The sequence below is a fragment of the Suncus etruscus genome, chromosome 13 (genome assembly GCF_024139225.1).
Source record: "Suncus etruscus isolate mSunEtr1 chromosome 13, mSunEtr1.pri.cur, whole genome shotgun sequence".
NCBI lineage: Eukaryota > Metazoa > Chordata > Mammalia > Eulipotyphla > Soricidae > Suncus > Suncus etruscus.
This window is the reverse complement of record NC_064860.1, coordinates 64,657,344-64,673,744: the sequence shown is the minus strand read 5'-3', so window position 1 is coordinate 64,673,744 and position 16,401 is coordinate 64,657,344. Positions and strand designations below refer to the sequence as shown.

Genomic DNA, 16,401 nt, shown 5'->3' with positions numbered 1-16,401 from the left:
TCTGTTAAAAATATTTTGAAAGGATACAGGATACATATTATAAGACAAATTTTTATCTCTTTTATTCTATTTTAGCTTGTGTTTAATAAATGAAATAAACAGTAATGTAAATTTGCTTGACATACAAAAACACTCTATTTTCATATAAAATTAAATAATTAACAATAAAATCACCCATAATCAATATCTAAAACTTATTTTATTTTGATGAACAAGGAAAATGAAAACAATTCATGATGGATCAAATCTGAATTAGACTGATATTAAATTTTAACACAATACTCTTTCTTTATGTTTTTCTTTTCAACCATACTAAGTGACAATGAGAAAAAACAAAGGGTACAATTTGAAAGCTGTATGTTCCATGCTATATAATAGCTAATATATACAAATGTGCTGAAAAACTCAGAAGTTTAAAAAAAATTGTAGAAAAAAAACAGTCTCAAACTTACCAATGCAAAAAAACATTCAAATATTTTTATATTAAAGGAATCAAATTAAATGGATCCATCTCTGAAACTACACAGGTTAAGTCTTTGAAACTATGTGCAACAGAATTATAAAAGGTGTTAGAAAGCTCCCAATATTATTTTCACATTCTGTCCATTGTCATGACACTTTTCTCTGATATATAAACATATTTGCATGGATTTACGGGACATACAGACATGTTAAACCTGCCCTGCATTTTTTTCATTATTCCTTTATGCGAGACTATTGCTATAAAATTTGGCATGATGACATAAATTCAACCACTTGTCTACCAGCTTTGTAGTTATTAAATAGAGTCTGTTGAAAAATAACACTCTTGAAAGCTGCTTTCTCATTTGCCATGTCGCAGGCTTGGAGAGAACACCAAGACTGTTTCCTGACAGGTCAATTATTGGAGTGCTCAGCTTCTTTCTACAGATATGAACAGACCCAAATCGCCACTCATCATTCTCAGACATAGCCCAGCTGAGTTCCATTTGTTTCCTTCAGATACTCACAGATCAGAAATGGATGTTAACTGAATGGAGACAAATGTCTAATTTTAAGGAAAAGGCTAACTACAGTGAAATAGATCTTTGGAAGTTTATCTATAAGGTAACATTCTATATTAACTTGACCCATCCCACTCACGGGCTCCATGTATTTGCATTATAAAGTGAATATGATGATGGATTAAGACCTGTTCTATTTTTAGTATTTTTATTTAAATATTCTATGTATATTAATGATTCTTTTGAAAATAGGAACTTCTGCTCAGGTCACCATATTGTATTATACACTATTGTGAAGAAAATGTTGTTGCTATATTATCTGTTACAGTGTGTGCATAAAACTTAAATACTCTTTGGTTAAACACAAGTATATATGTTAGAATAGGCTATACCTATAATGATTATATAATGTCTCTAGAAAAAAATGCTTTTAAACAGAACAGACAGGACCAGAAGAGGGTGAGGTCACTATACTTGATAATGACATATTTTTAATTTGATGGTAATAATTATTCTAAGTCTCAAATATAGAAAAGACACTGTAAAGTGATTGCTCAGATCTCAATTATTTCTAAGTCCATCATAAAACATCTATTGATCAAAAATATTCAAAATGAGAAGAGAGAAACTTCCCTAAGAGTGATTCCACAAACATGCCAACAGCCTTCTGAGTTAGAAATTGAGTCAGGCGGACAGAATTTATGGAAAAGGCTAAAAAAGAAAATGTTGTGCTTTATTTTACCCTAAGAAAAGAGTACATTGAATATGGTTCTATTGTTAGCCTACCTTTTAATGAAACCAAATTAGCTACATTAATATAAGTAATATAATCAAATTTCAGTAAAACTTAACAAAACTCAGAACAAAGATTCACTTAAGAAAATTGCAGGCTGGAACTCAGATGCCAACACCCCTATCTGCCTGTCTTCTGTGCTGTGCTGTATTCTCGACCTGATTTCATCCTGTGTGTGGCTCATCTGCAGTCGACTAGCCTTCCCTGGAGGTGAGTTTACACGCCCAGAAAGGGAGGTGCCAGAGGAGCACGGCCACTCCGCGGTGCACATCATTTAGCCAATGAATACAATCAGAACATGTAGAAAAACCCACAATACAAGTATGAAAATGGGGAAACAATGCAGGCCAGCACCAGACATAGAGAATGAAGATGGCAACTCAGATGACCAGAACATTGCCAACTGACTAGTCAACTAGTGAGTCTCTCAGATAAGGAGTTTAGAGTCGAAATATGGAAGATGTTCAAGGAACTCAAAGAAAGTATAGAAGAGAACACTAATAAGAACCAAGAGAATATGAAGATAGAAATGTGAAAACTCCAAACTGAAATTTTAGGTCAAATAACAGCTCTGAAAAAATTAATTGATGAATTGAAAAAAACATGGATGAGTTTTCCCACAGGTTAGTACACTGGAAGATGAGATGAATAACAATTCTATACAGCAGAAGAGACTGGAAAAAAGCCTTAAAGCAAATGATCAAACAATGGAAAAATTACTCAAAGAACGGGAACAGAGGAAAATAGATGTCTATGATAAGCTCAACAGAAACAACTTAAGAATCATTAGAGCCCCAGAGACCCAGGAAGAAAATCTCCAGGAAGAAAATCTCCAGGAAGAATCAACGGTCAAGAGCATCATTAAAGAGAAACTACCAGAGCTAAAGAATATATGCGATCAAATCCTGGTTCTTTGAAAATATAAACAAGATTGATAGACCACTGGAAAAACTAACAAAGAAAGAGAGAGAGAAACTTGATAACTCGTATTAGGAATGAAAAAGGAGGGCCCGGAGAGATAGCACAGTGGCGTTTGCCTTGCAAGCAGCCGATCCAGGACCAAAAGTGGTTGGTTCAAATCCTGGTGTCCCATATGGTCACCTATGCCTGCCAGGAGCTATTTCTGAGCAGATAGCCAGGAGTAACCCCTGAGCACCGCCAGGTGTGGCCCCAAAACAAAACAAAACAAAAAGGAATGAAAAAGGAGAGATCACTACTGATATGGTAGAGATTCAAAAGGTAATCAGAAACTAATTTGAGAAGCTCTATGCCACTTAAAAGGAGAACCTGGAAGAAATGGATAAATTCTTGGACTCTTATAATCTTCCGTGGTTGAATGAAGAGGATGTAACATATTTAAACAACCCCATCACTACTGAGGAAATTAATACAGTAATCGAATATCTGCCGAAAAACAAAAGCCCTGGCCCAGATGGATTTACTAATGAATTCTTTTAAATCTTTTAAGAGGAACTACTACCAATCCTGGCAAAACTCTTTCATGAAATCGAAGAAATGGGAACACTTCCAAATAGCTTTTATGAAGCCAACATCACCTTGATACCAAAACCAGACAGAGATGCTACCAAAAAGAAAATTATAGATCAATATTGCTGATGAACACAGATGCAAAGATCCTCAATAGAATCCTGGCAAATCAGATTCAATACCTCATTAAGAAGATCATCCACTACGATCAAGTAAGTTTCATCCCAGGAATGCAAGGATGGTTTAACATCCATAAATCTATCAACATAATACACAACATCAACAACAAGAAAAATAAAAATCACATGATCATATCAATAGATGCAGAGAAAGCATTTGATACGGTCCAACACCCATTCTTGACCAAAACTCTCAGCAAGATGGGAATGGAAGGAACCCTTCTCAATATAGTTAAGGCCATCTACAACAAGCCAGTGGCAAATATTATCCTAAATGGAGAAAAACTAAAAGCCTTCACTCTAAATTCTAGCACAAGACAAGGCTGTCCTCTCTCACCACTTCTATTCAACATAGCACTGGAAGTACTTGCTATAGCGATTAGGCAAGTAAAAGATCAAGGGAATCCAGATAGGAAAGGACAAAGTCAAGCTCTAGCTCTTTGCAGATGACATGATACTCTACTTAGAAAACCCTAAAGACTCTACCAAAAGGCTTCTAGAAACAATAGACTCATATAGCAAGGTGGCAGGCTACAAAATTAACACACAAAAATCAATGGCCTTCCTATACACCAATAGTAATAAGGACGAAATGGACATTAAGAAAACAACCCCATTCACAATAGTGCCACACAAACTCAAATACCTTGGAATCAACTTGACTAAAAATATGAAGGACCTATACAAAGAAAACTATAAAACTCTGCTCCAAGAATAAAGAGGACATGTGGAAATTGAAACACACACCCTTCTCATGGATTGGCAAGATTAACATCATTAAAATGGCAATATTCCAAAGCATTGTACATATTTAACATGATCCCTCTAAAGATACCCATAACATTCTTCAAAGAAGTGGATCAGGCACTTTTGAAATTCATTTGGAACAATAAACACCCCAGAATAGCTAAAGGAATCATTTGGAAAAAGAATATGGGAGGAATTACTTTCCCCAACTTTAAACTTTACTACAAAGCAATAGCTATCAAAACAGCATGGTATTGGAATAAAGACAGGCCCTCAGATCAGTGGAATAGGCTTGAATACTCAGAGAATGTTCCCCAGATATACAATCACCTAATTTTTGATAAAGGAGCAAGAAATCCTAAATGGAGCAAAGAAAGCCTCTTCAAAAAGTGGTGTTGGCATAACTGGTTAGCCACTTGGAAAAAATTAAACTTAGACCCCCAGTTAACCTCATGTACAGAGGTAAAATCCAAATGGATTAAAGACGTTGATATTAGACCCAAAACTATAAGATATATAGAACAACATTTAGGCAAATCTCTCCAGGACATTGAGACTACAGGCATCTTCAAGGAGGAAACTGCACTCTCCAAGCAAGTGAAAGCAGTGAATAACAGATGGGAATATATTATGCTTAGAAGCTTCTGCTCCTCAAAGGAAATAATGCCCAGGGTACAAGAGCCACCCACTGAGTGGAAGAACTATTCACCCAATACCCATCAGATAAGGAGCTAATCTCCAAAATATACAAGGCACTGACAGAACTTCACAAGAAAAAAAAACATCTAATCCCATCAAAAAATGGGGAGAAGAAATGAACAGACATTTTGACAAAGAAGAAATACACATGGCCAAAAGACACATGAAAAAATGCTCCACATCACTAATCATCAAGGAGATGCAAATCAAAACAACTATGAGGTACCACCGCACACCACAGAGATTGGCACACTTCACAAAGAATGAGAACAAACAGTGTTGGTGGGGATGTGGAGAGAAAGGAACTCTTATCCACTGCTGTGGAAATGCTGTCTAGTTGAACCTTTATGGAAAGCGATATGGAGATTCCTCCAAAAACTGGAAATCAAGCACCTATATGATACAGCTATACCACTCCTAGGAATATACACTAGGAACACAAAAATACAATACAAAAATCCCTTCCTTACACTATATTAATTGCAGCACTATTTACCATAGCAAGACTCTGGAAACTACCAAGATACCCTTCAACAGACGAATGCCTAAAGAAACTGATACATATTCACAATGGAATATTACGCAGCTGTCAGGAGAGATGAAGTCATGAAATTTTCCTATACATGGATGTACATGGGATCTATTATGCTGAGTGAAATAAGTCAGAGAGAGAGAAAAATACAGAATGGTTTCACACATCTATGGATTTTAAGAAAAATGGAAGACATTCTTACAATAATAATTTTCTGATACAAAAGAGAGAAGGGCTGGAAGTTACAGCTCACCTCATGAAGCTCACCACAAACAGGGATAAATTTTGTTAAAGAAATAACTACATTTTGAACTATCCTAATGATGAGAATGTATGAAGGAAATAGAAAGCCTGTCTAGAGTAAAGGTGGGGGTTGGGTGGGGAGCAGGGAGACTTGGGACACTGGTGATGGGAATGTTGCACTGGTAATGGGTGGTGCTCTTTACATGACTGAAACCCAAAGAACACAATCATGTATGTAATCAAGGTGTTTAAATAAAAATATGTTAAAAAAATTAAAAAAAGAAAAAAAGAAAAATGTATACGGATTTTTTGCCATTTTTAAGTTTTCAGGGTCTACAGAGTATAGGGAAATAATGACAGTTCCAATATCTACTTAAACTTTCTTGAACATAATAAATTAGAACTTCCTAATAAAAGTAATTTCATCCATTATTGTACCGTTGATTTAAGTTAGAAAGTTAAATACTGACCTTCTTCAGTAGTGCGAATAGTTTTGGATTCACTATCCATTCCTTGGAATTCATTAAAATATGGTCGAACTTTGATTTCATATGTCACACCCTTTTTCAGATTGACTAAGACAGCATTTCTCTCGGTTGGGACCTTGGCATCTAAATTCTGCCACGTGGGTGAAGCCTGGAGTCCTGAAGTTTGACGATACATCACACGGTAGCCTTGAATAAATTGGGGCTGACGATCGACCTGAAAAATAGGAATAAGCATTTAAATACAAACTATACTAGCTTGAAGATCACAATAGCCCCTTCTTATTTTTCTTGTCTTATATCCTATGTTCCTATGCCTCATTTCCTCTATGATCACCTTGTAATTCAGTCAAAGATTTTCAAATTCACTTTCATGCTTCTAATACCCTCTTCTAAATCTCTAACTTGACATTACTCTTTGCAACTTCCGTGGGAGTCCCCCGACCCGCGGGGGTGTGGAGATGAAAGTTGCTAGTTATTAGTGGGTTCACTCGAGCAGAACCGACCTGTAAAGAAGAACTAGAGAAATTAGTAACAGAAGCCTTCAAGACAACGCATGCTGTTCAAAAAGGGAAGTTTATTGTTGGGGGATCAGCTTTTAAGGGCTGAAACACGTCAGGGGTGTTACAAATTTTACACCAATCACAGTTACAAGCATTCATTAGCATAAACTGGGGCAGGTAGTAGGGAGGGGCAAAGAGGTAGACCTGAGCACGTTTTACTAAAAGGCATAAGATTCAAACAGAGTTCTTAATAATGTTTGCTAACACAAAGGCAAACTCTATATTTTTCTTTCTGGCTGGATATATTGGGCTGCTCTGAATTACTTTATTTTTGTCTATTTCCTTTGTTCTCAAGGCATGGACCTTTTGGTCACGTGGGTGACCAGATTAGGAATTACTGAGGTGTCCTATGTCCCAGGTTTCATCAGCTAGGCTCCCCACAACTCTTAAGTTTTTATTTTTCAAAATAAAACCCTTCACTGACAATAGTGTAAACCACAGTGTTTAAAAGAGAAAAAAAAAAGACAGAGTTAAAAAGAGAGAGAGGAAGGAGTAAAATGCCTGAAAGAGAGAAAGGAGAAAGAGGAGAGAGAGAGAGAAAAGAAGAAGAAGAAGAAGAAGAAGAAGAAGAAGAAGAAGAAGAAGAAGAAGAAGAAGAAGAAGAAGAAGAAGAAGAAGAAGAAGAAGAAGAAGAAGAAGAAGAAGAAGAAGAAGAAGAAGAAGAAGAAGAAGAAGAAGAAGAAGAAGAAGAAGAAGAAGAAGAAGAAGAAGAAGAAGAAGAGAAGAAGAAGAAGAAGAAGAAGAAGAAGAAGAAGAAGAAGAAGAAGAAGAAGAAGAAGAAGAAGAAGAAGAAGAAGAAGAAGAAGAAGAAGAAGGAAGAAGAAGAAGAAGAAGAAGAAGAAGAAGAAGAAGAAGAAGAAGAAGAAGAAGAAGAAGAAGAAGGAAGAAGAAGAAGAAGAAGAAGAAGAGGAAGAAGAAGAAGAAGAAGAAGAAGAAGAAGAAGAAGAAGAAGAAGAAGAAGAAGAAGAAGAAGATGCCTACACAGGGAGAGGGTCAGAGGGAGGTGAGCAGTAAGACAGAAATCCAGTCATGAACAACTTTGTTATTAAGGTATTTAAATAACAGAGAAAATCAGGGAAAATACATAAAAGGTGGCTGGAACAACTCTCCTCTTTACAGTATTTTATAGTTCCTCCCATACATAATTAATTCAAATCTAGGATTATCAAAAAAGTTTCTTAAAGCCCACCAATATATTTTTTTCTAGCTTTGTTTTTCATGTTTGACCTTCTCCTGCATTCCATATTCTCTTTGTTGTTAAAGATTTACATGTGGTGTGCTTTTTGTTAAGAATTTCCAGTGTCGGGACCAAAGAGATAGCATGGAGGTAAGGCGTTTGCCTTTCATGCAGGAGGCCATTGGTTAGAATTCCGGCGTCCCATATGGTCCCTAGTACCTGCCAGGAGCAATTTCTGAGCCTGGAGCCAGAAATAACTCCTGAGCACTGCCGGGTGTGACCCAAAAACCACAACAACAACAAAAAATAGAATTTCCAGTGTCAATATTTGTTGCTTCACTAACATTTTAATTCTCTTAAAATAACTTTGACATCCCAATAATAACAGAAATTCTGTTAAATTCTGTTCTTATTTTTATTGAGTTACAGATAATAAAAAATAAATTCATTTCTACCCTCAAGGTTAGAACGTAGGGGGAGGTGAATGCTATTTAATAATGTAGTTGCATTATAACAAAACAACAAAAATAATTATCATGAATGTGATATGTGCATAAACAGCAAAGAATGTCTTGAGTGGAAAGTGAGTTTCAGTAAAACAAAAAGAGAAATTCCCTGAAATACAAAACCTGATGTTTGTATCAGTGAATTTACCTATAGATGAATAGTAAGGAAAGCATGGCTAAGCAAACATAGGAGAATTAGAGATATTGTACAGTACTTGTTTTGCATGCAGCCAATTCATATGTGATCCCCTTATGGATGCCCACCACCCCCAGGAATGAACCCTAAGCATGAAATGAGGAGTAAATTCTGAGCACCTCCAGGTATTTTCAAAAACCAAAAGCAAAAAATAGCAACAACGAATAATAAAACAGAATATTAATAAAATAAAAACATAGGAAAGAAAAAAACATAGGAAATAGACTAAAAGCTGTAGAGACAGACATCTGTTGTAAATTAATCTGCAAAGCATATGACTATAAACAAATATTAAATGAAAGACTTCTATAATTGGCCAACTACAATAGTCCTCCAACTAGCATAATTTTACAGTTTTGGGGTTTCTTTACTTCATTTGAGGTAGAGCAAAAGCAGCTGATTTTAATGAAAATTTGAGGTTTTTAGTCTAAAAGCATGACATGGAAACTTGAAAAAAATGTTTTTAATTCATTGATAATTATAGTAAAAACAAATATAAATTTAAGCCACAGTGAATAAAACTCATTCTTCTCTTTTAACATTTATTTACCAATCTGTAATATTTAATAATTTTTTTAGGGAAAGGGAATGTTTAGCTTTTTAAACCTTTTTTAATGTCTTGAAGTATTTCTAGAAAATCTTGAATTAAATATAACTGTCAACATTTTCAATGAATATTTCATATATTATATCTTAGTATCCTAATAAGTCTTTAATTTGACATATTCTACTGACACAAAAAGTGTACAATTTAATAGAAAAGAAATAAAATAGCCTTCTTTCAAGAAATTGGAGGGAGAAAACTGAGAATAGGTGGTGATGAAAGCTATTTTCTAAACAGTTTTTTTTACTTGATTATCACTAAAATACAAATAGCAACTGTATATGTATAAATTTCTGATATTGAGGTGTTATAGCTTTATTTTATTTTTTACATGAGGGCAGAAAATATAAATATATACATAACTTTATTAAAATACAGTGGAACAAAAAATGTATTTCAAATATCCAGCCTATAAAAACATATGAAGGATGTGGGTACACTCATGTATGTTTCTAATATATAGTTATTTCTAGTTTCTCAGATAAGAGCCAATAGTTAAAAATTCCTTTTCCCTCCAGACAGATTTCTAACTGTCGAAACAATTCTAGAGTTAGTGCTATGCTTGCAAGAGATTATGTCAAGAATAGGAAGATTAGTTCTGATGCCAAAGCTCATGATCTTTAAATTCGTAGCCACGCTACTATTTTGGTTTTTACCAATAGACATAATTTTTTGCAAAATGGATGTTGACTTGGCATTATAAAACCAGGCAACCCAAAAGCAAAAAGTTAAATTTATAAGTGCCAAGGAGAGATGTCTTTCATCAAAACTGTCATCGCTCAAAAAATGCTTGCAGCATATGTTAAAATAACATTAAACTTGCATTTTATAAACTTCTCTGCATTCACTTTAAGTGAATTTATATACTGAAAGAAAGACATAACTCACAATAATAGCTTGTTAATACTGAAAGAAACAAGCTGTGTTTTTAAGAAGAACATTAAGCAGCTGTTTCCAGATGAAGGGAGTCTGTAAATCAGGGTAAATTGGTTTTCTCCATGTTTGGTTTTCATTAATTAAGTGTTTTAGGGACTTTATGAAGCTAATGTTTACTACACAACATTGCCTTGCTCAGACTGTCTTTAACCAGTGTATAATAATGACCTACTTAAAATAGTTTAACTTAATTTTGTGAAGTTACAACACATTTTTAAAGGAAATTTGCTGTTACAGGTAGATGCAAATGAAACAGTAACCATTGTAGTTAAAAAAATAAAATAGGAAGGATTTTTATTGAAAAGTTGTTCCTTCTATACCACTGGCTTTTGGTTTCAATTTTCACAGATTAAATTCCAAGGTAAGTTATATGATGTTACTAATTTTATTAATAGTCTTATTATAGGAGGATTTTCCTTTAAAGTAGATTATAATCATAATCTACAAATTTATAGATTAATATGATTTTAAAAGCTGCTTTTTTTCTAAAATGGGAGAAGAAAGTTACCTAAAGGAAAAGTGAAATTATAAAGAAACAAAAAATAAAAAAATAAAAAATTATAAAGAAACTGATTAATAAGTACAAAGTCACAAGAACAATTAAATGACAAAAACAGTTAAAGCATCTTAGAGAGTTTAGAAATACAAATGTTAAATACCACTGTTATATAAAGTATATACACCCAAAAGTCTCTAATATGACCTCTAAATTAGTTTAAGTAGTAGTTGTGTTAAAAGTTTGTAAGATGTTTAATTCTATCTCCTTAACCAAACAAAAATTCCACATAAGCTGAAAATTCTAAGTGAATTTACTTTGATGGGTTTAGCCTACTAAGTAAATAAACTGAATTTTGATGAGTTGTAAAATTCAACATTATCAAAGCACACTGGCTGCTACTTGAGTAGCTTGGAGGTTTTAAAAAGCAAATAACTGTGATTGTTGTAAAGATTTAGACACACCCACATTACTTCTAATGACCATGCTTAATAAGGGATTTACTGGTATTTTCTTTGTGAGTCATTTTCTTATCATTTGGCCTCTCCTTATAAGTGCATCCACTTTTACAAAGTAGTTTTTGTTCACTACTGTTGCTGGGTGATTAACCTGGTTAGCCTGGAGCACTAGTCCAGTGGGTAGGGCTCTCGTCTTGCAAGTTCAAATCCCAGCACCCACCAAGACTAATTTCTTCAGCACAGAGACAGAAGTAAACCCTGAGCACCATTATGTGTAGCCAAAACACAAATAATAAATAAAACTAGTTATGTAGGAGCATAATCTTTCCAGAGCAAATATGCATTTTAGGGTTTTTTATTTGTAATTGAATAACTATATATGTAACTATATAATAGCCATCTTAGCTAGCTCCAAATATAAACCCACATTTAAGAAATAGTAAATTCCTCTCAAATGTCACTGCATCTATAACTCTAATTTCAATAATGTGATATTTTAAAGAATATATATAACCTAAAATCATATATAGTTTATCAATATAAATTAATATATAATATAAAATAGAAGATTATATATAATCTAAGATCGAAGCCATGGCAGTAAATATCATCTTTATTACAAAATAATCCTCCCTTAAGAAATAATAGATTTGGGGCCTGAGCGGTGGTGCTAGAGGTAAAGCATCTGTCTACCTTGCAAGCGCTAGCCTAGGACAAACTGCTTGGCGTCCCATATGGTCCCCCCAAGCCAGGAGCTATTTCTGAGTCGATAGCCAGAAGTAACCCCTGGGTGTCAACGGGTGTGACCCCCCCCAAAAAAAAGAAATAATGGATTTAGTGATTGAAAATGCAGCGTATTAATAAAATAGCAATAATTATTTTGGCAATTAACTATATTAACTATAATCTGATGATATGTCACTAAATATACCTCTTTCATATACAATTTTATTTCTCATGTAACAAATAATTCATGTAAAACAAAATAACATGATATAAACAATACCTGGCATTAGAAATATCAATAAAATGTATAAAATACTGTGATTCTTCAATAGTTATTTTGGTTTCTGCTATCATAAAGGCACAAAATAGCAGAAATGAAAGTCATTGACTTCACATTTACAGAAATCATATCAACAAAGAAAAAAATTCATTTGTAATGGATACAGAAATGAGCATGTATGTCATAGACTCTTTTCCCGAAAGTTTTACAAGAGTATAAACATGTCATTTTGATATTAATCTTTTAAACTCAGTGACTTTTCAAGTAATTTACTCCATAAACACATAAAAACTTTGTTCCTTTTTTTTTTTTTTTTTTTTTTTTGGTTTTTGGGCCACACCTGGCAGTGCTCAGGGGTTACTCCTGGCTGTCTGCTCAGAAATAGCTCCTGGCAGGCACGGGGGACCATATGGGACACCGGGATTCGAACCAACCACCTTTGGTCCTGAATCAGCTGCTTGCAAGGCAAACGCTGTTGTGCTATCTCTCCGGGCTCCGAAAAACTTTGTTTCTTATCCTAAAATTCTCTATTTATAAGCAGCTCAAAAGATACTTGTCTTAACTGAACATAGAAAGCTTAAAATTGAGAATGGGGCCGGAGATAGCACAGTGGTACAGTTTCTTGCATGGTGCAAACCGATTCCTGGCATCCTATATAGTCCCGGAGCCTGACAGGAGTAATTTCTCAGAGCAGCAAGGAGTAACCCTTGAGCGCCGCTGGAGGTGATCCAACCGCCACTCCAAATAAAATAAAATAAAATTGAGAATAAGGTTTAAAAAACCTGCTATTGAAGATGAAATTATTTTCTTTTTTTTTTTTTCTTAGTCATAAAACTGGTTAAAGACACTGGGCTATTTCAGTGGCATGGCAGAAAAATTTCCTATTGTGCCCTTGAAAAATTGATGGTCATTAAGTTTCCTACATGAGAGCAAAGAATAAAGACATTCTAAGGAGAACTCAATTTATGTCTAATGCAAAATTAAACCAATAAATGGATTTAAATATGATGTAATTTGATTAATAATTAGTATTAAATATAAGCATCTTCCTTTTAAAATATTATCCAATTTTGTAATGATAGGACAAAAATGTGACCATATAGTAAGATTAAAAATATAATAAAAGAGGGGCCGGAGAGATAGCATGGAAGTAAGGCGCTTCCCAGTATCCCATATAGTCCCCAGAGCCTGCCAGGAGCGATTTCTGAGTGTGGAGCCACGAGTAACCCCTGAGCACTGCCGGGTGTGACCCAAAAAACCAAAAACCAAAAAAAAAAAAAAAAAAAAAAGTAACAAAAGAGATATTATTGTTTGTCCTCAGAGCTAAATACTGTGGGGTTTGACTTAGGACTCAATAATAAATAAATAACTATGTCTAACCAATAAAACTTATTTCAATATTCTCCCAAAACAACACATTTTTAGCTTTATTATTTTATTTTAAGTGTGAAAATCACGAAAATAAGATTAAAAGTTGGAAAACAAATTTTGGGTCTGGCAGTGCTCTGCATTCAGGATCACGCATAGCAAGATTTGGACCAATAAGGTGTTGGAGACTAAAATGGAGTTGCCCACATGCAAGAAATACTATATCCACTGTACTTTATCTCTGGCCTCAAGATATAGGAAATATTGTTCTTATCTAAACATATGTAAAACAGGCATAGAATATTTGGGAACATTCTTTAACTTGTCAGAACTGCTTTTTTTCCCCCTAGAATTAGAAAAGTAGAATAAAGTACCTTAAATATGATTCTGTTTTACTCTGTTTAGAAATAATACAAGGACTTTATTTGTCCCTTAAAAATGTAGTTGAAATGAGGCCTTTTCCTTTATCTAAGAATGGATTCATCCATTACTGAATGTCAATCTATGTATCCATAAACACATTTATCCTATGTAAACATATCCTCTCTGCACTACTTTTTCCAATTTTCATGTTTTCTTCATATAATGCTGGCCCACTTTTTAGAAACTTAGTCGGTATTCACAAGTGATATTTAATTGCATTTGTTCAATGAAATAATTGTTATGAGAAATTAAAATTGAGAGAACAATAGAACAATTATTTTCATTGTGTTTTATATTCCAGTATGTCTTTACTTCAAACATAGCTACTTAAACACAATAAATGAATACCATATGACTCATAATAACCAATTTTCTTTCTTCAAACTTTTTTTTTTCTAAAAGGGTGGTGGGAACATGTAAAGTAGTTATTTCTCTCAGAGACTTGGAATTAATGGGAAGAAATTTTTCTAAACAGTCATTATTACATTATAACAAAAATGATAATAGACATATAGCTATAAATGAATTCTAATTAATATTATAATTTAAGTGAAAAATTGTCTAATTCAAATGACCCTGATTTTTCTAGTATATAATTTTTTACACATACATGTAGAATTTAAGATAACATACTCTTTTATAATTCTGATATACTTATGAAGTTTTAGACGTTGTGGTAATATGTGAAATAAGCCAAAATATGGAATATAATTTAAAAAAATATCTGTGGACTATAATTAACTAAAGGAAAAACTGGCAAAACACAAATATGTTAGATATCTCTTTTTGTTATTTGGTTCACATACAGATGTTCTCAAGGCTCATTCCTATTTCTGTACATAGGGATCATTACTGGCAGCGTTCAGGGAACCATGTTTAGTTCCAGGGATAGAATTTGATCTGTGTGCAAGGCACATGTGTTACCCCCTGAACTATCTCTCTAGTGACTAGAGTGGGATAGGAAAAGGAGAGAGAGGAAAGAATCTATGGGAGAGATAGCACAGGAAGTTTGGTGGTGAGGTGGTGAACAGTTTATAAATATTAAGATATATTGCTATAATATTGAAATAATAGGTGACCAGTAATAAAAATATTAATTTTTACCTTCCAATAACACTATAAAGGAAATCTGAAAAGGCCATAGATTGGGAGAAAAAATTCAAATTATGAATCTGATAAGATAAGATAAATCTAAAATGCAGACTTTAACTCTTTTTTTTTTCGACTTTAACTCATACATTTATAAGAAGACTAACAAACTGTAAAATGTGGAAAGAATTTTGAGTAGACTTCTCACTAAAGACTTATGAAGTAAGCACAAGAAAGATACGCAATATCATTACTATTTAATAATGTAAGAATCATATACAAAGATTGGCCATTTCTCACATATCAATATGACTTAAATAAAAAAGTAAACATTAAAAAAGTGTTGGCAATGATTTGAGAAAAAATATTGGAAAGATATCAAGAAATAAAAAATATGAAGAAATAAACCTTCAAACCTTGCTATTATGACCACAAAATAATGCTACCATTTTGAAAACCAATCTGGTAGTTCATCAGAAATTAAGCCATGAGATTATACTAATCATCAATTCTTAAGAATACACGAGAGGGGCCCGGAGAGATAGCATAGAGGTGTTTGCCTTGCAAGCAGCCGATCCAGGACCAAAGGTGGTTGGTTCAAATCCGGTTGTCCCATATGGTCCCCCGTGCCTGCCAGGAGCTATTTCTGAGCAGACAGCCAGGAGTAACCCCTGAGCAACGCCGGGTGTGGCCCAAAAACCAAAATAAATAAATAAATAAATAAATAAATAAATAAATAAATAAATAAATAAATAAATAAATAGAAAAGAAGAATACACAAGAGAAACGAAAACATAAGTTCATTCAGAGTTTCCACACTGCTGCTGATCAGGTGCTATTTTTTTTACAATAGACAAAAGTGGAAACAACTTAAAGATAGATAAGCTTATTAATAGATATAGGTGCTTGTAATATACACACATAAGAACACTGTTAGCATAAATGAACAAAGTATTAACTCAGGATAACACTAATAAACCTCAAACATATTCGTCTGAATGAAAGATGTAAGGCATAGAAACCCAAGAAAAACATGTTTACATTCTCATGAAATTAAAAGAAAAATCTAGTGAATGAGATAATAGATTATTGTTGAAAAGGATAAATATAGATTGGAGAGTGATTGCTAGTGAAAGGTATTATTTTGGATAACAAAATTTCTAAAATCTTTCTGAGAATTACAAAATTAAAATATGGAAATGGAGTTGTTCATGCTAATGCTTATATATTAATTCTGTCTCAATGAGATTAAAAAAAAAAGCTCAGAAATCAGGACAAGCTACAAGAACACTTCCATCAATATAGTTTTATTCCATTACTCTATTTACTCTTTGAGAGAAAAGAACCCATATATTCTTTTCTCTCCAGAGAAAAGAAAGACACATATATTCATTTGTCTCAAAAAAGACCTATATACTTGATTGTACCAT

General features: G+C 33.6%; 1 protein-coding gene across 1 annotated transcript in view; it reads right to left on the bottom strand.

The window, feature by feature from the left end:
• Window positions 1-16,401, bottom strand: part of ROBO2 (roundabout guidance receptor 2) — a 1,375,087-nt gene that overhangs the window by 80,118 nt on the left and 1,278,568 nt on the right. Inside the window, exon 14 of the mRNA XM_049785493.1 lies at window positions 6,135-6,366. Coding sequence (XP_049641450.1) covers window positions 6,135-6,366 — 232 coding nt within the window. The remainder of the gene's footprint in view (window positions 1-6,134; window positions 6,367-16,401) is intronic.